General features: G+C 39.5%; 1 protein-coding gene across 3 annotated transcripts in view; it reads left to right on the top strand.

Annotated features, from left to right (window-relative positions):
* Positions 1 to 228: 228 nt before the first annotated feature.
* Positions 229 to 21,596, top strand: part of LOC310940810 (teneurin-3-like) — a gene marked incomplete at its 3' end in the record, with an annotated part of 89,933 nt that continues 68,565 nt past the window's right edge. For 2 of the 3 annotated variants that reach the window (XM_083905826.1, XM_083905825.1), the window contains exons 1-9: positions 229 to 350; positions 4,076 to 4,140; positions 7,772 to 7,897; positions 9,076 to 9,159; positions 9,959 to 10,083; positions 10,190 to 10,442; positions 11,822 to 11,923; positions 15,678 to 15,872; positions 20,550 to 20,750. In XM_083905826.1, the coding sequence (XP_083761952.1) occupies positions 244 to 350; positions 4,076 to 4,140; positions 7,772 to 7,897; positions 9,076 to 9,159; positions 9,959 to 10,083; positions 10,190 to 10,442; positions 11,822 to 11,923; positions 15,678 to 15,872; positions 20,550 to 20,750 (1,258 nt within the window). In that variant the 5' untranslated portion in view covers positions 229 to 243. The remainder of the gene's footprint in view (positions 351 to 4,075; positions 4,141 to 7,771; positions 7,898 to 9,075; positions 9,160 to 9,958; positions 10,084 to 10,189; positions 10,443 to 11,821; positions 11,924 to 15,677; positions 15,873 to 20,549; positions 20,751 to 21,596) is intronic. The other variant, XM_083905824.1, reaches the window with a different exon arrangement.

The raw sequence follows: 21,596 nt of genomic DNA, 5'->3' as shown, positions 1-21,596 counted from the left end.
TTATGAACACGTGCTTGAACTTGATTCTACTTTCAGCTGCCGTAGTCATCACCTGACGCTGCCACCAGGGGGCAACATAAAAACGAACAATTAAACGACACCGTGCACAGCAGTAAATGTTAATGACCCGTACTGATGAATAACAAGTATTTCCCTCTCTGTGTTTCCCCCTTCAGGCACTTCCTTTTTAAGACAGGTACAGGCACCACCCCCCTCTTCTCCACAGCCACTCCTGGCTACACCATGGCCACCGGCTCCGTCTACTCCCCGCCCACCAGGCCGCTGCCCAGGAATACGCTGTCGCGCTCCGCCTTCAAGTTCAAGAAGACCCCGAAGTACTGCTCGTGGAGGTGAGAGGGAAAACCTGCACTCCCGTATATATATAAATATATATATGTGTGTATATGCACCGCTGAAATATGCAAAACCATGAGACCATTAGCATTCACAGCAGGCACATTGCGGTCCGAAGCCATAACGTTGAGTCGTTGAGCGCCGGTTGGCAGGGAAACTTTCCGAAAACGGAGATTTTATGACGTACAGGGGGAAAAAAATAATAATTTACCTTCAAGTCATGAAAATGACCATGATGCAATGGTCCAATATGGTTTATTTTCCAACACAGCCCCGCCTGCGGTCCATATACTTCTTCCATTGGAGTTGCAGCGCTCGGATGCCCTCGGTGTAGAAGCTCTCATCCTCCTGATAGTCCACAACGGCAGATTTTGGTGGACCCCAATAGGCATCATGGGTTAGGAAACCTTCAAAAAAAACACAGCTGGATCCACTATGCGAAATACAGGGGGGTTTGGGGGGGTTAGACCCCCATGATTAACACTGGAGACCCCCTGAAAGCCTCAAAGGCAAAATTTGAGGGGGGTCTAAAGTAGGGCTGGACGATTAATTGAATTTTATCTCGAGATTTCAACAATCGGTGTGGCGTGTATGTAAATTCCTATGGCCGAAAAACACCTTGAATGCACCAGTGTTACGTGCAGCTGCAGCAAGCGTGTGACGTGTGTGAAAAAAAAATGTTTAACATTTTTTTTCCCATATATTCTGGAAACTCGAGATCTCGACTTTCCAAAAAATTATTTAAAAAAAAAAAAAAAAAACATATTTTTCTTGGAAAGCCGAGATCTCGAGTTTCCAAAAAATGATGGAAAAAAAATATTTTTTTCAAAAAAAAAAAAGTTTGCATATTTTTTGGGAAACTCGAGATCTTGACTTTGAAACTCGAGATTTCAAAAATCAGCACGGCGTGTATGTAAATTCCTATGCACGAAAAACACCTTGAATGCACCAGTGTTACGTGCAGCTGCAGCAAGCGAGTGACGTGTGTGAAAAAAAATTAAAATTAAATTTTTGTTCCTTATATTCTGGAAACTCGAGATCTCGACTTTCCAAAAAAGTATTAAAAAAAAAAAAAAAAAAAGGGTTTTCATATTTTTCTTGGAAAGCCGAGATCTCGAGTTTCTTCAAAAGTTATGGAAAAAAAAAAAATTTTAAAAAAAAAAAAAAAATTTGCATATTTCTTTGGAAACTCGAGATCTTGACTGTGAAACTCGAGATTTCAAAAATCGGTGTGGCGTGTATGTAAATTCCTATGCTCGAAAAACACCTTGAATGCACCAGTGTTACGTGCAGCTGCAGCAAGCGAGTGACGTGTGTGAAAAAAAAAAAAAAAAAATGTTGTTCCTTATATTCTGGAAACTCGAGATCTCGACTTTCCAAAAAAGTATGAAAAAAAAAAAAAATAGTTTTTTCATATTTTTTTCTTGAAAAGCCGAGATCTCGAGTTTCCAAAAAATGATGGAAAAAAAATATTTTTTTCAAAAAAAAAAAAGTTTGCATATTTCTTTGGAAACTCGAGATCTTGACTTTGAAACTCGAGATTTCAAAAATCAGCACGGCGTGTATGTAAATTCCTATGGCCGAAAAACACCTTGAATGCACCAGTGTTACGTGCAGCTGCAGCAAGCGAGTGACGTGTGTGAAAAAAAAAAATAATAATTTTTGTTCCTTATATTCTGGTAACTCGAGATCTCGACTTTCCAAAAAAGTTTAAAAAAAAAAAAAAAATAGTTTTTTCATATTTTTTTCTTGAAAAGCCGAGATCTCGAGTTTCCAAAAAATGATGGGAAAAAAATATTTTTTTCAAAAAAAAAAAAATTTGCATATTTTTTTGGAAACTCGAGATCTTGACTTTGAAACTCGAGATTTAAAAAAAAAAAAAAAAAATCTTTTTTTTTTTCCTCATGTCACTTCGGGGTCATTTCTAGCTGTTCTTTTAAATTATATTAAACGTTGGGTTTTGGTGGTTCAATAAATACTCAAAGTTTTGAAATCAATGATTTCCAATATGTGGTAAAGGCCACACAAGCCCACATCTGACAGGGAAAATTGCCAATACTGCAGCGTGGAAACCTGGGCTGGTGAAACAGTAACAAATGGGAGATGGGACCCCCCCCCCCCCCCCCCCCCCATTATTAATGGGTATTTCGCACACTGGCTGAATCTGTTTCAAACCGTGCCAAGTTCTCCAGCCCGGTGTGCTTTGGATCCGGCCGCCGAAAGCTGTGGCGCCCATCGTGCGGAAAACCTTCGACATGCCACGAAGCGCGTTTTTGCGGAACGTTCTCGTTGGCCGTCGGACTTAACGTTTAAAACGTCCGTCATCCACGATGATCTTGGCGCGTTCTCAAGCAGATCCAGCTGCTTCTCTTGAACGTTTCCTAGCGTCGGGGTCCACCGACATCGAGGCCGGAGACAAAAAGGCACGATTCAATTCCGTGCCAGTGGAAATATCCGTATTTGACGGATCAGGATGAGAGATTCTAAACCGAGAGCGTCCAAGCGAAGGGAAGAAGTGTGCAGACTGCAGGGGGCGACACTGTGTTATTGAAAAAAATAAACCACATTTGATCAAAGTCTACCCCTGCGTCATTCACCCTCTTGTCATGAAGAACTGGGAATAAGATGCCGATAATCTAACGCATCTTACGTGCACCGAAAACGAGGCGACGGAACGGCACACGCAGAGGCGGTTCTAGAGGCTGTAGGGGCCCTAAGCAAACATTCCCAGGGGGCCCTTCCTTCCAACCAGTGTTCAAAATATTATTTTTTTTTTTTTTCGAAATAACATGGAAATACCTTGTAATTAAAAAGTATGTGGAAATATAAATGTAAAGAAGAATAAAATACTGTAAATAGCTTTAAAAAAAACTGTATAAACTTAGCAAAAAAAAATACATTGCACTGTAAAGAACGCACATTATAAAACAATATAAATATATTGAACAATAAAATACTGTAAATAACTGACAAAAAACATATATAAACTGAGTAAAAAACATATGCATTACACTGTAAATAATCCTCTTCATTTATTTCGACTTTTTATCTCAGAATTTCGGCTTTTAATCTCATAATTATGACTTTTTATCATCATTATGAATTTTATCTCATAATATAGACTTTTTATCTCACAATTTCCACTTTTATTATCTCACAAATATGACATTTTATCTCATAATTTCGACTTTCTCTCAGAATTATGACTTTTTATCTAATTTTTTTCACATTTTATCTCAGGATTATTTAAATATAAATATATAGAACATTAAAATATTGTAAATAACTGGAAAAAAACATATATAAACTGAGTAAAAAAGATATGCATTACACTGTAAAATAATCCTCTTCATTTTCCAACTTGCAGAACGATAACTTCACACAGGTTAAAGTGAGGTGGGGCCCCTTTAGGGGGGTGGGGCCCCTTTAGGGGGGGTTTCCTACTGAGATGTCATTGCAAAAATCGCCCATTGTTGTTTAAGGGGGACGGGGAGGCGGCTGCTCACTGCACATTTCAATAAAAACAGCCCTCAGGCTCCGAGTGTCAGGGGGCCCCCTATCGGCTCGAGGGGCCCAAGCAGTTGCCTGTTCGCAAGCTGCGGCCCTGGGTAAACGCTGTTTATCGACGCTGTTTTGAGCTTCTTGTCGGGTGACGTTTGAATAAGCACTAACTCCTTCATCGATTCAGATTGTGTTTTTTGTTTGTGTTGCTTGTTTTCAGGTGTACGGCCCTGAGTGCTGTCGGACTGTCTGTGCTGCTGTCTGTGCTGCTCTGTTACTGCATAGGTAAGACCAGCCCATTTGTCCATTGTTGACCCCTCGTCATCATCATCATCTTTGTTGTTAAACTCTTGTTTTTCTGCATGTGTTGGTTTTTACTTTTTACGGTTTTGTGGCCGATCAGATACTGAGCCGTCGCCAGACTTTTTCCTTCCTCCAGGGTCTTTTTTCTCACTCTCGTCTTCCGCGGCTGTTTTTTTCCAGGATGTGCTGCAGGTGAAGTTTAGGCTAATGTGTCAGGAAAAAATTATTTCATGGTAAATTAGATTCAACTCAAGATTCAAAGTGTTTATTGTCATATGCACAGTAAAGAAACACGTTTCCCTGTACAATGAAATTCTTACTTTGCCGTCCACTAAAAAATACCAGCATAAAGTAGAAAGAAATGTTTTAAATGTTTTAAAAAGTATATAATATACATATATACATATGTGATATACATAATTATAGCAGGAATCTAAAGTGTTGCCGAGTTCGCTGATGCTATGATGCTATGGCTAGCGCAAGTCAATGATACAAGTTAGCATGGCATTTAAAACACTCATACCGACTCCACAGTGCACCAGAGGCAAATCAATTGTAACGGCAGACTATAGATGTACATATCTGTGTTGATAGAATAATACTACGACTACTCGATTTGCCTCAGGTGCACTGTGGAGTCGGTATGAGTGTTTTTAATGCCATGCTAACTCGTTTCATTGACTTGCGCTAGCCATAGCATCAGCGAACCAGGCAACTAGAAGAACTGAATGAAATTTCTTGAAAACGTCACCAGACGTCTCCATCACACCGGCCGAGTTGGAAAATAGGTCTTATGTCCAAAATTCCGACGTAACGTAACGTAACAGTTTTTTAAAAAAAACGTACAGCGAGAAAACAAATTAGCGTTAGCTCCTGAATGGAGGCCTTGGATTTACTGCTCTCATCATTTTAAAAAAAAACCTAATCTTTAGTGGGGTTTTTTTCCCTCTACATCACTTTAAAAACGTGTCAGGGAGCCGTTTGCTCTTTGTCAGGGAGTCTGTGAAAGATATATTTTATTTTTTGCTAAAGAAAAACCCAGAGAGAAGTTAAAAAAAAAGAGAGAGAAGGGAAAGACAGAAAGAAGTCAAAGGGAAGAAAAAGCTGTTTTTTTTGGGTTTTTTTTAATAAAGGTCATGGATTCCCACTATGAACAGAAGCAATTAAGATGGGAGCTCAGATGGACCTTGGACTTAGACGATCTCATGCCTCAGGCTCGTGTGCGAATCGTGTGCGTTTCATTTCGAGCATCTGTCAAGAGTTTTCTCTTCTCAGACCTTTTTAAAAAAAAAAAAAAAACACTTTACAGATACGAGGACATATTCGTGGACATATCGTGTTACCGCAGCGCGCCGGGTTTCCCAAAGCGTGCGCTACAGCCTCCTGCTGGGCTGTGTGGGTACTGCGTTTGGTTGCCGCGAGAAACCTTCGGTGCCGGTGTGTCTGAAACCAGAAGCGCGACCGGTTTTTGTGCCAAAACGTGACGTAATGCAGTTCCTGCCGTTGCCACGCAAGCGTGGTGGCGCTGCACTCAAATACCTTTGACACACAATCGTTAAAAAACCCAAAGTCCATCGAGAAAATTAGCGTTTTTAGCTCGTGGGGGGCGGTGGACACAGAAGCTGCTGGTCTACTGCTGCCTCTTGTGGTCACTTTGTGTCACTGATGTCAATCCGAACAAAGGATTTCAAAACGCCAAAGTCGCAAAATGACAATGTGGACGAATCGCTGATTTTCTCCACGGAGATTGGTGTGGCAGAGTGAGGAGTTGTTTACAAAGCAGCAATCGCGTTTTGGCGTGTGGCGCCACCTGCCGCCGTCTACCGATCATTGCAGTCAGTAGAGTCTCAGCCGCCGCGGGCAACCACGGGTTGCTAGTTACGTCTGAGCTACAATGGCAGAAAAAAAGTGTGTTGAGTGTTGTACCCGTTTTTGGCCACATTCTTACATATGGCGCCTTTAAGTGGTGGGTAAAAAAACAAAACAAAACAAACAGTTTTCTGATGAGAGCTGGTGTCAGAGCCTCAAGCAACCACGACCGAAAGAAGAAGAAGAAAATACTCAAACTACCACTTTAATAGCAAACGCGGCGCAGTGGGGGGGGGGTCGGTGGGGGGTGGTACAACCCAACAAACAAACCCCTTATTATTTCACATGTGAGGGAAGTTGCGGGGTCCCACAACAACAACAAAAAAAAGTCATAATAAGTCGGGACTGGATTCCTCAGATATTCTGGAGAAAGTTGGACCAATTAGTGAGAATCACACACACACACACACACACACACACACACACACACACACACACACTCTGTGCTTTGCCTCATTAAATTAGAGCCATGCTGTGCTAGCCCATTACCCAGCGACCCTCCTGGTGAGGACAAGAGCAAAGGGTCACGGGAGAGTGCTAGCTAATCGACAAGGGCCTATGTGTGTGTGTGTGTGTGTGTGTGTGTGTGTGTGTGTGTGTGTGTGTGTGTGTGTGTGTGTGTGTGTGTGTGTGTGTGTGTGTGTGTGTGTGTGTGTGATATATAAGAGGATTAACAGCCATGGAAACAGTCGCGCAAGACTGGTTCTCCCTAACATAAGCCTTTATTTTGGAGGGGGAAATAACACAACACTTCAAATACATTGACTTATACGGACTTAACGAGGCTTTAAACGATTGTGCGTACAGTCAATAACTACAGTTTGACTGTATCTCGAGACGATAATTGTGTTTACGCGGAAACGACGTGAGAACAACAACAAAAAAGATCGTTAGTCTGACCGAAAACCAAATTGATTGATGGATTTCCAGATCATCAGATAATCACAGAGACTCAGGAATAATGTTCATATAACAAACTGAACTCACCAACAACATCAGTATAGACAAAATATTTGCATTAAAAAAATATATTTTTGCAGACTGCAAATCATGTTTTTTCGCGTCAGGTGGCGCCACCTACCGCCGTCTACCGATCATTGCAGTCAGTAGAGTCTCAGCTGCCGAGCAACCACAGGTTGCCAGTTACGTCAGAAAAAACGAAACCTAAAAGACTTATACGGTATTTTGAATTTGAATGTAGTAACCGTTTTTGGCCACATTCTTACATATGGCGCTGTTGAGCTGTCATAGACTAAAGCTGGCATGGACATGTTGTCGGTGAGCGTTCTACACAAAGTAAAATTTTAATTAACATTAAAACGGCCTAGAAAATCTTTGAAAAATGTCCATTATCTTACTTACTATCATTTTTTTTCTTTATATGAATGTTTAATTTTGGGATTTATTGTATTTAGATTTTTACGTTTACCCCTAATTTTCAAATTCTGTTTTTCCTTTCCACGTGTGCAGAAACCTTTTGAAAAGTAACAATGATGTATTGGATTTATGATGAAATCTGTATATCTCTCGTCTATGACTTGACGGGAAAATGGCGTTTATTTATTTTACGAAGACACAAATTGGAGTTAATCGACTGAAATAAAGGCGTAAAAAGTCTAGAAAGTCCATAAAAATGGGAAAACCGAGCCTATCTTTCTGTTTCCATGACCCTTTCTCTTCACTGCTCGCTGATATTCTTTATTTATCTCACCTTCATCTCTTTTTCCTTCCTTCTTTCCTGCAGCGATGCACCTGTTTGGTCTGAACTGGCAGCTTCAGGAGAGCGAGGGATACGGGCCGTTTGAAAACGGAGGCGTGGGCCGAGACACGACCCCGAACACCTTCATGGTGTCGACGGACAACGGTGAGTGTTTGGTCTTTGGTTTCAACGGAAGATGTCGTCATAGAAGGGTTTTTCTTTTCCTTCTTCTTCTTCTAATCATAATTTCTGGCACCTGAGAGGGGAAATAAACGCTTTCAAATTTTTTTTTTTTAAATGTTTTGGTCCAAAACTTGACAAAAACGTCATATTATACTATGTAGTACATCATACTATACAAAAAAGTTTTTTTTTACTATACTATACAAAACGACATACTATACTATGTTGTCCAAAATTTTTGGAAAGAAATGTTTTGGTCCAAAATCTGAAAAAAAAAAATTGAAAAACATTTTTTTGGTTCAAAACTTGACAAAAACGTCATACTATAACTATGTCGTCCAAAATATGACCTTTTATGAAAAAAAAAATTTGGTCCAAAATTTGACAATTTTTTTGAAAAACTTTTTTTTGGTTCAAAACTTGACAAAAACTTCATATTATACTATGTCGTCCAAAATCTGACCATATTTTGAAAAAAAAAATTGGTCCAAAATTTGACAAAAACGACATAGTATATACTATGTCGTCCAAAATCTGACAATTTTTTTGGTCCAAAACTTGACAAAAACTTCATATTATACTATGTAGTACGTCATACTATACTATGTTGTCCAAAATCTGACCATTTTTTTGAAAAACATTTGTTTGGTCCAAAACGGGACATCCTTCCTAAATATATAAATATACAATATATATATATATATATATATTGTATATTTATATAAAACTGAGACCACTGTGTGAAATAAAATGATTTAAACTTTATAAAATAAACAATTTGAGTTCCTAATGATTAAAAACACAGAGTCCTGGAGACCACACTGCTCTGTGTTTACACTCTGGCCCTCGGCCCAGTCGGCCCGAGACAAAAAAATAGTGACTTACGGCCCTGTCAGTTAGAACATGTGGTTTCCATGAAAGCGCGTCTCCACATGTTTCGCGAATGGCGAACGAAACTAATGTTTTTTCAGAGCGAGGCTCTAAGGTTTCACCTTAGTTACAATATAAATGTTTGGTTCCAGAATGTAAACGTTGAATCCGAGAGTTCAGACGACGTTATTTAGCCGTTTAGCCCCTTTCCCGTAGCGATATCCCCGAGACGAATGAGCGGCCGATGTTGTCCAAACCTGCTGTGAACCTGGAGACGTTTGCTTTTCTCTCTGCAGGTAAAATGTTTCTTCTAGAGAACAACACCATAGACATAGGAGAGGTGGACGTGGGGAGAAGAGCCGTTCAAGAAGTTCCACCAGGTCAGTATCAACCAATCGTACGCTGACCTAAAACCTGTGTAGATTTAAGGTACATGGTATATGTATATATGTATATATTTATGTATATATATATATATATACATATATATATACGTATATATGTATATATACGTATATGTATATATGTATATACATATAAATATATAAAGTAGCCTATTAGCCTGTTCCGCTACCATTTCTGGTAATGAATCTTAGAGCCGTATTCTTGGAACATGCTCGGAAATCGTATACAATTGAGGAACATTTTCATGTTCAAAGTACATGATAACATTTTACCATATACTCACCGCGTTCTAGCTAGCGCACAGTAGCCTATTAGCCTGTGCCTCTATCATTTGTGGTAATGAATCTTAGAGCCATATTCTTGGAACATGCTTGGAAATCATATACAATTGGGGAACATTTTCATGTTCAAAGTACATGATAACATATACTCATGTTCTAGCTAGTGCATAGTAGCCTATTAGCCTGTTCCGCTATCATTTGTGGTAATTAATCTCATGAAGCCGTATTCTTGGAACATGCTCGGAAATCGTATACAATTGGGTAACATTTTTTTTGTTCAAAGTACATGATAACATATACTCATGTTCTAGCTAGTGTATAGTAGCCTATTAGCCTGTTCCGCTATCATTTGTGGCCGACACGCAAAATACATATATGTATATATATGTATGTACATATGTATATATATATATATATATATATATTGAAGTGTATAAAATTCTGTTGATTAAATGTCTGATGGTGTTTGTTGTCTTTCTTTGTTGTGTTTCAGGAGTGTTTTGGAGGTCGCAGCTCTACATTGACCAACCGCAGTTTTTAAAATTCAACATCTCTGTCCAGAGAGACGCTCTGGTCGGCGTGTACGGTCGCAAAGGTCTCCCGCCGACACACACACAGGTTAGTCAGTCGCACAAAAAAACCGTGTCCGAGCAAGTTGTTTTTGTTAAATCGACTTATAGACCTTTTGATTTTGATTGCGCTGTTGTTGTTCTTTGTCTTCCAGTACGACTTCGTGGAGCTGCTCGATGGCAGTCGCCTCATTTCCAAAGACAAGCGAGCGCTCAGCGACTCGGAGGCGGGAAACCCACGCCCCCTCGCCGGCGAACGCCAGGAAGAGTCCGTAACGCGGCGCACTCGCTCCGTCAACGTTCACGAGGCCGGCTTCATCCAGTATCTGGACACCGGAATCTGGCACCTGGCCTTTTACAACGACGGCCGCAACACGGAACAAGTCGTTTACAATACCATCGTCATCGGTGAGACAGAGCTGTTTATCTATGTCGGAATTATGTAGGAGATGTTCCGTGCCGCTAATGTCGCGAGTTTTGCGGCTGAGTGTCGATGGTATTCCTGCCGATGTGTGCACCATCTATAGCAAGAATTTCAATGTCAATACAAATGATAGCGTAATAGGCTGATAGGCTACTATGCGCTAGCTAGAACTCGGCGAGTATATGGTAAAACGTTAACATGTACTTTGAACATGAAAATGTTCCCCAATTGTATACGATTTCCAAGCATGTTCCAAGAATACGGCTCTAAGATTCATTACCACAAATGAGAGCGGAACAGGCTAATAGGCTACTGTACGCTAGCTAGAACGCGGTGAGTATATGGTAAAACGTTAACATGTACTTTGAACATGAAAATGTTCCCCAATTGTATACGATTTCCAAGCATGTTCCAAGAATACGGCTCTAAGATTCATTACCACAAATGAGAGCGGAACAGGCTAATAGGCTACTGTACGCTAGCTAGAACGCGGTGAGTATATGGTAAAATGTTATCATGTACTTTGAACATGAAAATGTTCCCTAATTTTATTCGATTTTCAAGCATGTTCCAAGAATATGGCTCTTAAAATCATTACTACAAATGATAGCGTAACAGGCTAATAGGCTACTATGCGCTAGCTAGAACATGAGTATATGTTATCATGTACTTTGAACATGAAAATGTTCCCCAATTTTATATGATTTCCAAGCATGTTACAAGAATACGGCTCTAAGATTCATTACCACAAATGATAGCGGAACAGGCTAATAGGCTACTGTGTGCTAGCTAGAACGCGGTGAGCATATGGTAAAACGTTATCATGTACTTTGAACATGAAAATGTTCACCAATTTTATTCGGTTTCCGAGCATGTTCCAAGAATACGGCACTAAGATTCATTAAGACAAAATAAAAGTTTAACCTCAACATGGACCGTTCCAAACAGGAATAATATATTTTATTCTCCTTTCACTTTTATGTACTCTGTGAAGGACTCGTTTGCCGTCCTTTGTCCTTTCGGAGTCTGATGACTTAACATTTTTTTTTGTCAAAAATCCAGTAATTTAAGTCATCCTACCTTGACTTTGGGTCTAAAAACAGCCTAATTTGGACACAGGTGTCAGGACGACGGAGGACGATCACAAACGCTGGAAATGAGACAAAAAAAGTCACAGATGACAGTAATTTCCTCCACTTAGAAGCCAATTTTAACGACGATTTCGTCCATTTTCGCCAATTTTATCCTGATTTTTACTGAAATCTTTGGGGTAAATTTGAATGGAAGCCAAGCTTGTGTTTGTCCGTGGTCAAAGTGCTGTTTACTGAGTCTGTGTCTCTCTCTCTCTCTCTCTTTAAATCAGAGTCAATCATGGAGTGTCCTCAGAATTGCCATGGCAACGGAGATTGTCTCTCAGGAATATGTCACTGTTTCGCAGGATTTCTCGGGCCCGACTGCTCTCGAGGTAACGACACTACTAAATCTGAAACAGAATCACACCACTGCTGCTTCTTCTTCTTCTTCTTCTTCTTTTTCTCCGACCGGCAATTTTCACCCAATTCCACAGTTTCGTGGATTTCGTCAGAACCAGTTATTCTCGCGGCGTTCCCGCATATCCGCCGCGACGCACCCCGTAATCCATCACAGCGAAGGCGAACAACACGAGGCTGGACGCCGTCTGAGTAATTAAAGGACAAAATTAGCGCCTCGTGGACGACGAAAACCCCGCGATCCAAACGCCAGGCGACAGTGATAAGTGGTTTCTCCCGGGAGAACAGTTCAGTTCTCCTGAGGTGAACTCGACTTAAACCTCAGCTTATTCTACGTGTCAGACATGTTTCCCTTAATCTCTGCCTTATGTCCAGGGTTAGGGTTAAAAGTAACGGTTTGTTAGGATTAAAAGAGGTGGAAAGTAATGGATTACATTTACTGGTGAATGATGTTGAGGACAGGTGAATGATTAGGACATGTGAGTTATGGGGACAGGTGAATGACGTGGACAGGTGAATGATGAGGACAAGTGAATGATGATGAGGACAGGTGAATGATGAGGACAAGTGAATGATGATGAGGACAGGTGAATTAAGAGGACAAATGAATGATGTGGACAACTGAATGATGAGGACAGGTGAGTTATGGGGACAGGTGAATGATGAGGACAGGTGAATGATGATGAGGACAGATGAATGATGAGGACGTGAGTTATGGGGACAGGTGAATGGCGTGGACAGGTGAATTGAGGATAGGTGAATGATGAGGACAGGTGAATGATTTGGACAGGTGAATGACGAGGAAAGATGAATGATGATGAGGACAAGTGAAGGATGAGGACAAGTGAATAAGGACAAGTGATTGATGAGGACAGGTGAAGGATGAGGACAGGTGAATGATGATGAGGACAGGTGAATGATGAGGACAGGTGAATGATGATGAGGACAGGTGAATGACGAGGACAGGTGAATGATGATGACAAGTTAATGTTGAGGACAGGTGAATGATGACAGGTGAATGATGATGATGACAGGTGAATGATGATGAGGACAGGTGAATGATGATGAGGACAGGTGAATGATGAGGACATGTCAATGATGATGAGGACAGGTGAATGATGATGATGACAGGTGAATGATGATGAGGACAGGTGAATGATGATGAGGACAGGTGAATGATGAGGACATGTCAATGATGATGAGGACAGGTGAATGATGATGATGACAGGTGAATGATGATGATGACATGTGAATGATGATGAGGACAGGTGAATGATGATGACATGTCAATGATGATGATGACAGGTGAATGATGATGATGACAGGTGAATGATGATGAGGACAGGTGAATGATGACATCGTTTCAGGAGCTTCTTTCATTACAAAAAAAAACCCAAAATGGCTCTTAACGCTGTAGTACATGTGCCAGGCCTGTAGGTGGCGCTGTAGCATACTTTGTTTTGTGTTTTAAAGAAGCCTATATTTGAATCAGCGTACATTGCGACGCGATCACTCACAGCAGACGGAGACGGAATTAAGAAAAGTTAGAAAATCCATCCAAAAACCATCAAAAAAAAACGCAGATACGATAAAACGCAGACTACGCTGAGATTAACAGCCTCGTCTTATTATTGTATTCATATATTATTTTATATGACACTTTTCATTGCTTTTCCAGGTTCTATGCTTTGGAGCTTTGTAACTAAAGACGTTCCCTCCGGGGATCAATAAAGAACTTCTGATTCTGCTCCTGACAAACTTCCAATCCACCGTTCAAAGACTGATCGTATTTTACGACTGCAAACGTCTTCATCTGGAATCCGCGCGATCGCGACGTTCCTCTGAATTCACGCACATCTGCACATGTATTCAGGGTATTTTAGATATTTATGCATCTATAGTAAGACGTCTACCTCCGCAAACCCCCTCCCCCCCCTCCCCCGCTCCGATGGTTCATTCCACCTCTGTCTCATTTTTTAGCTCGGAAAATCCCCGTCTGTCGAACACAAGCGTTGGCATTTTTAGTTCAGCGTATGCGGAGAAGACGCCTAAAAATAAAACTGCTGTTAACCTGGTTTTTTTTTTTTAATCACACTACATCACGACATACGTCTGCAGGATAAACAGTGGAGTTAAATGATCTGTGTACACAGTATTCACAGTATTCACAGTATTCACTGTATTCACAGTATTCACAGTATTCACAGTATTCACAGTATTCACTGTATTCACTGCCACCAGATGATCGCTCCAGCAGACGCGTCTGTGTCCAAAACAAATGTTTCATTCGTGACGCACACACACACGCGCACACACACACACACACACACACACACACACGCACACACACACGGGTTTGTGCAGCTCTTCTCCTGAGGACTCAGCATTGACTTCCATTCATTTAAACAGACTAAACCAGGGCTGTTGAACTCGAATGACCCTGGAGGAGAAAAGGTGTTTGAAATATGAGTAGAATTTGGGACTTTAAGTGGATTTTGGAATTATAAGTAGAGTTTGGGAATTTTAAGTAGAATTTGGAACTTTAAGTAGAATTTGGAATTTAAGTAGATTTTGGAATTTAAGTAGATTTTGGAATTTAAGTAGATTTTGGAAATTATAAGTAGAATTTGTAATTTAAGTAGAATTTGTAATTTAAGTAGATTTTGGAATTATAAGTAGAATTTGGAATTTAAGTACATTTTGGAAATTATGAATAGAATTTGGAATTTAGGTAGAGTTTGGAATTTAAGTAGATTTCGAAACTTCAAGTAGATTTGGTGTATTATAAGTAGAATTTGGAATTTAAGTAGATTTTGGAAATTATGAGTAGAATTTGGAATTTAAGTAGAATTTGGAATTTAAGTAGATTTTCGAAAGTATAAGTAGAATTTGGAATTTAAGTAGAATTTGGAATTTAAGTAGATTTTGGAACTTCAAGTAGATTTGGGGTATTATAAGTAGAATTTGGAATTTAAGTAGATTTTGGAAAGTATAAGTAGAATTTGGAATTTAAGTAGATTTTGGGAATTATAAGTAGAATGAGGAACTTTAAGTAGAATTTGGAACATGAAGTAGTTTTGGGAATTGTAAGTAGAATTTGGAATTTAAGTAGATTTTGGAAATTATGAGTAAAATTTGGAACTACAAGTAGAATTTAGAACTTTAAGTAGAATTTAGAACTTTAAGTAGATTTTCGTAAATTTTGGAATCAGAAGTAGGATTTTTTCTACAGTTGGACATTGTTGAGGAGGGAAACAGTTTTTAGTCTTTATTCACACGTTCTCGGACACTAACTTTTCTATTTTCTAACATTAGGTTTAAACTGTGTAGAGGAGAAACTCTGCGTTTGCTGCACACGTGTTTACAAACAAAACGTAGCTTTGGTTTTTGTTTCAAAGTGAGAGCAGGTGAAACAGACCGGTCACATTAGACATTATTAAATAATGACAGAACTGTAGAAAGGTGAAGAAATAATCCTGCGAGACCATTAATCCACTCTGTGAGCCCCGAGGACGTCTCACTGTGGGGAAAAAGAAAAAGAAAGGGCCACGGGACAATTGAAAGTTTTATATCGTCATGATAAATGACGACGTCCTGGGTGTAACTGCATCATTTGTCCTTCGCGTCCCTAAATGAATCTCGTGGACGACTGCGCGGTGCTTTAAGGTTGAAATCGTGCCGTTGTCCGTACACCGCTAACCGATCCGTCTTCCCTCCCTTTCGGTGCAGCGGCCTGTCCGGTGCTGTGCAGCGGGAACGGCCAGTATTCCCGCGGACGCTGCCAGTGCTACAGCGGCTGGAAGGGCACCGAGTGCGACGTTCCCGCCAACCAGTGCGTCGACATCCACTGCGGCGGCCACGGCGTCTGCATCGTCGGCGCCTGCATCTGCAACACGGGCTACAAGGGCGACAACTGTGAGGAAGGTGAGAGCGGAATTCACGCGCAGGAAAAACTAAAGAAAAAGTTGGATACGTCTTCGAATAGATGTAACAATGTAGCATATATGTATGTATGTATATATATACATATATACATACATATATAACCATATATACATACATATATATATATATATATACATACATATATAACCATATATACATATATGTATGTATATATATATTTACATACATACATATATAACCATATATACATATATGTATATATGTATGTATATGCATATACATGTATATATATATACATGCATATATAACCATATATACATATATGTATATATGTATGTATATGTATATACATATACATACATATATGTAGGTACACATATATACATACATACATACATAGATATATGTATATATATATATACATACATATATAACCATATATACATATATGTATATATGTATGTATATATATCTCTATATATACATACATACATACATATATAACCATATATACATATATGTATGTATACATATATATATACATACATATATATGTATGTATATGTATATGTTTATACAGTTTTAGTAGTAATTTCAGTAATAGTAGTTTTAGTCGTAGTTTCAGTAGAAGAAGTTTTAGTAGTATTTTCAGTAATAGTAGTTTTAGTAGTAGTTTTACAAGTAGTTTTAGTAGTAGTTCCAATAGTAGTTGATGTAATAGTTTCAGTAGTACTTTTTGTAGTAGTTTCAGTTGTAGTTTTTTGTAGTATTTTCAGTAGTAGTTTCAGTAGTACTTCATCACGATATGACAAAACAAAAATCTAACAACACATCTCAACTACTAGCTGTATTTGTTTGTGTAGTTTTTAAAGAGCAGTATTTGTTTGTGTAGTTCTTTTGTACATTAATTGGTTAATTGGCATTACTAGCTGTAACAGACACTGAGTAGACAATATTTAAACAATTCAGCCAAGACTTTACAAGTCAAATTCAACTCTTAGGATTATAATGATAATATTAGCATATTAGCAATAGCATATTAACCTCATTCAGCCGATGTATTTAACGTTAAACACACGGATCAGATTTTACATTTGGATCAACGCAGTCGCACGAATGACCGACGTTTCTACTGACAGTCGTAAAAACTCTCGTCCTTTTTTAATCTCATTTGCATCGTGGGTTTTTTTTGCGTAACGCGCCGGCGCGTAATTAAACGCGACCGCAAAATAATTGATTCACGGCCGCCCGTGACATTTGCTTTTTGAAACAGAAACATCCGCGCAATCTGTTGTAATTGGATAATAAGTCATCATCGAGGTTTCCGCTCGCGATCGCCGCGTCTTTCGGGTGAACCTGACAAGGCGCCGCTAATAAATGTCACATGGCGTCGGATCGGATAATTAAAGTAACTGATTTAATTATGTAAATGGATCCTTTTTCCTGGACAGTGTCAGTTCGCTGCCGTCACCGCTTTCTGTTTTTTTTTTTTTTTTTTTTTTGTGCGTCTGCAGTCAAAGAGGACGGCCATTGTTCTCGCTTTGCTTCACCATGACTCAGCACGTCGTTGTTTATTTTTAAACAAAATTATCAATGGCGTTTAGTCGCGCAATTACACAATATGTGACTACATGACAAAGACACATACACATATATGTACATATACGCGTACAGTGGAATAAAATGGACATTGTTTAAAAATAAATACATTGGAATAAACGTAATTTATTGTTTCAGGTATTTCAACCATTTTATTTTTACAGTTCACAATTTGAAAAATCCCTCAAATCACAAAGTTTTCTTTTTTTTTTACACATATACATACAGTTAATATACGTATATATGTATATATACACAGAGACATGCACTTTGAAGATACACATTTATATAATCTAAAAAACAAACACTACTTTAGCTGTTAACACTTTAATGATTTCAGGTTAATTCAAGCTAAGATTATCTTAAGTAAGAAATATAGACGAATTCCTTACGTACGTTTACATATGTAAACGTAAAAATATTGGGTTTTGCCAACTTACGGAATCGCATCGGTGCCACGCATACAAAAAAAGAGCGGGGCGCTCAGTATTACGTTTTAACGAGAAACTATCACGTTATTTCGAGATAAGATTGTTTAGTCGATATAACGAGAAACTATCACGTTATTTCGAGAAAGTCTCACGTTATTTCGAGAAACTCTCACGTTATTTCGGGATGTTGAAATATCTAAATATTTTTTACAGCGCATGTTGTCATATTTCTGGCGCTATACTAGCAAAAATCGAATTTGCTGTTGTTGTATAATCGGTATGTATTAATATTATATGGTTTTCGTGGCGTTAGAAAAAGAAATTTATCATATAATAATAATTTAAAAAAAAAAGCGAAGTCATCCACGATCGCAATCGCCATGTTATTACGGAAGCCGACAGCGGACAAACGGTCGCGCTGAGAAAGCCACGAACTCCAGCCACGACGAAGAAAAACGATGTCACGTGACCGATGCGGAAGTGAGTGAGTGAGTTGAGTTAGCGGAGGTGATGGGGGCGCTGAGAGAAGTTAAACACGGCGTGTTTTTTCGCGTTTTTACGGGGATGGAAGAGTCATATTTTATTGGGTTTATGAAGAAGAAGATGAAGAATCTATCTACGCCACCAAAGAAGAGGAAATAATGCGCCGGAAAAAACGTGTGTTCGCGGCGGCGGACGGCCGGAAGCGAACTAGCGTAAAGTAAACATCGCCGATGCCGAGTGGGAGTCACCGATGACGGACAAACGTTTACAAAGCTGACGCTGACGTCGCGTGTTTTCCTGCTCAAACAGGTAATTTAACACACTTTTATAAATGTTTTGTGTGGTTTTATACGTGTAACTACAACAACAGGGTTAGTGTTTACGTGTGTGTTTGTATGTGTATTTCATGGCGATAGAGTTGCTAACGTCAACTCCGGTTTGAATGGAAAACTTCGTAAAACTCCTCAAATACTTTGACTAATATTAATAACATTCATTTTAATTTTTTTTGCAAACACGTTGTGCTAAATTGTTACGTTTTTTTCCCGGCCTCTAGTCTTATTGTTGTCCCGGTGCGTCTGTGTTTGTGTAGGTGAGTTAGCAGGGTTACGTTAGCAGGGTAACGTTAGCTGCTAACACACTAGCTGCTACTTTAGCTGCTTGACGCGTTGGATGCTGGGGGATTAGGAGGGTTTGTTGTCCTCTGTAGCTCAGCGTTTTGTTTTGTTTTGTTTTGTTTTCCTATTGTGTCTTACAGCTGAGAGAGAGAGAGGACACTGTCAGAGAGACAATAATGTCCTCATGTCCCAGCACCGACACTGTCAGACAGGTGAGTTAATGAGGTTTTTGCAGTAATAATAAAGCAATAAAGTTCACCATTGAGGCATTAGCATTAGCAAAGGTCTTTATCTGATGTTTACCTGTTGCCTTACCTGCTTTATTTATTCACAATGTATGTTATATTTTGCAGCTTAATCGTTTTGACAGTTGAATAATTTAATTCAACTGTCAAACTTATACAAATAGTAATAATAACAATATTTTCTCGCATTCTTTTGTCTCGTGCAGATCGAATGCTTCGCCTTCGCTCGTCCAGTGTTTGAGGACAGAGTTCTGCGTCCACGGGAACAGACGGGAACAGTTCAGTTCAACTCCGCCCTGTACCTGCACGGTCCACATCACAGACACGTGACTGTCTTTACTTTTACAGCATATCGACAACAACCATCGCACGCCGGGTTGATTCTAAATACGTCACTAAATACGTCTTCAAAAGAACCCGGACGCCCAGACTCTGACGCTGATGTAGACTTCAAAAAACTGTAGAACTGCAGTGTTCACCACACTTTTGTTTTTACTCGACAATAAACCATCATGAATCATGTGACTCTCAGACCGTTTTGTTTTTTTCATGTTACAGTTTAGATATTATATTTACGTGTTCATAAAAATACATAAAATACATTATCAGTAATTAAAGTAATGAAAATGACTTGGAAACTCACAGGCCAGTTTGTAAAGTGTCTTAATATTGTTTTTTTATGATAAGTTCTATATAAATTGAGTTGGAAAAGCAGTACTGGGGGGGGCAGTGTTGTTGTAGTTTTACACCTCACATTTTCACCAGTTCACCCCCTGACACAGCGGCAGAATGTGGGTTAGCATCATCCCTGCACTGATGCGTCAAAAAACTCGACTATGAACAATAAACACATAATAGAGAACAATAAAGTGTTTGTTTTTAATGCTGTTTGATAGAAAAAATGACAATGGACTGCACGTTAGCGCACAAATGCTAACATGCTATGAAAAGTTTCCATGTTATACCTGTCTGTGACGACACTATACACAAGTAAAACTAATAAAAGTCGAACTAAAATTGTAATAAAGTAATAAACGGACACATTTCTTACATACATTTGAATAAACTTGTGTTTTAGCACATAATGAATTAGCTTAATAAGCTACACATATAAACATACAGTTAGTATATAAATGAATAAAATACAAAATGGCCGACTTCCTGTTGAGTTGAGACCATGGTTACGATCGACTTTTTTGTTCGCCTTGGTGTATAAAATCTTCACACCAAGTTTCGTCAAGTTTGGCGGAACTCGATGTTTGCTTGCGGAACTCACGTATTTACATTATCGCTGACCAATGTCCACGTTTGTGTCTCCAGTCGACTGCGTGGACCCCAGCTGCTCGGCACACGGCGTGTGCATCCACGGCGAGTGCCACTGTCAGCCGGGATGGGGCGGAGCCAGCTGTGAAATCGCCAAGGCCATGTGTCCGGACCAGTGTTCGGGTCATGGAACCCACAACGCGGAGACCAGCACCTGTGCCTGCGACCAGAACTGGACCGGGCCCGACTGCTCGCTAGGTGTGTGTGCGGCACGTTTATCATCTGTTTATCAATTCTTCTTCATTACTCACATAAACGCGATTATTCGGGCAAACTGTTGCGACCAAAATCACAATATGAATTGCGAAAAAGCGCAAACTTGTGCAATAATATACTAATCATAGCTATTAGCATATAGTAGCTAGTATAACTAACCATAGATTTTTGGTAAATTAATTAAAACTAGTGCTAACGGCGTCAGCGCTAACGCACATTAACGCATGGTGCGTTTCCATGACGACTGACCGGGAAAAGACGCGACGTGAAGTCATGTTTATGTGCCGCGGCACCTTCTACCAGTTAGCTCCGTTAGCTGCGTTAGCTCCTTTAGCGACGTTAGCTCGCCTACAGTAGAACTGGAGCGGTCTGTTTATTTAACGAAAAGAGCAACGCTACATTTAACCGTGTACTGCGTATCTGTTTTTTTTCAAAGTTTAGCGTTACTTTAGAGACACAACATGACGTTGCTCGCATCTTTTTCCAGTCAGTCGTCATGGAAACGCTCCAGCCGTTAACGCTGACGCCGCTAACCGTCAGTTAGCGCATTAACGTGCCCAACAGTAGTTAATTAATTTACCAATTTACAGACAAGTTATATTGGCTACTATATACTAATAGCTATTATTAGTATGTCATTGCTATATTATGCTAACGGCAGCACTAATTAAAACCGAAAATGTACACACATTTGAAAAAAATTTGTTCGGGGGACCCCAAAAAAATCTGCAGTGACCCATCTGTGGGTCTCAACCCAGTGTTTGGGAACCACTGGTCCGACAAAATGACTGTACATTGGCTGTAAAGGGACCATATAGTGAAAAGCAT

Source organism: Microchirus variegatus, assembly GCF_963457635.1.
Source record: "Microchirus variegatus genome assembly, chromosome: 19".
Taxonomy (NCBI): Eukaryota; Metazoa; Chordata; class Actinopteri; order Pleuronectiformes; family Soleidae; genus Microchirus; species Microchirus variegatus.
Note: the sequence above shows the minus strand (reverse complement) of the source record. Positions and strands in the feature narration are given on the sequence as shown.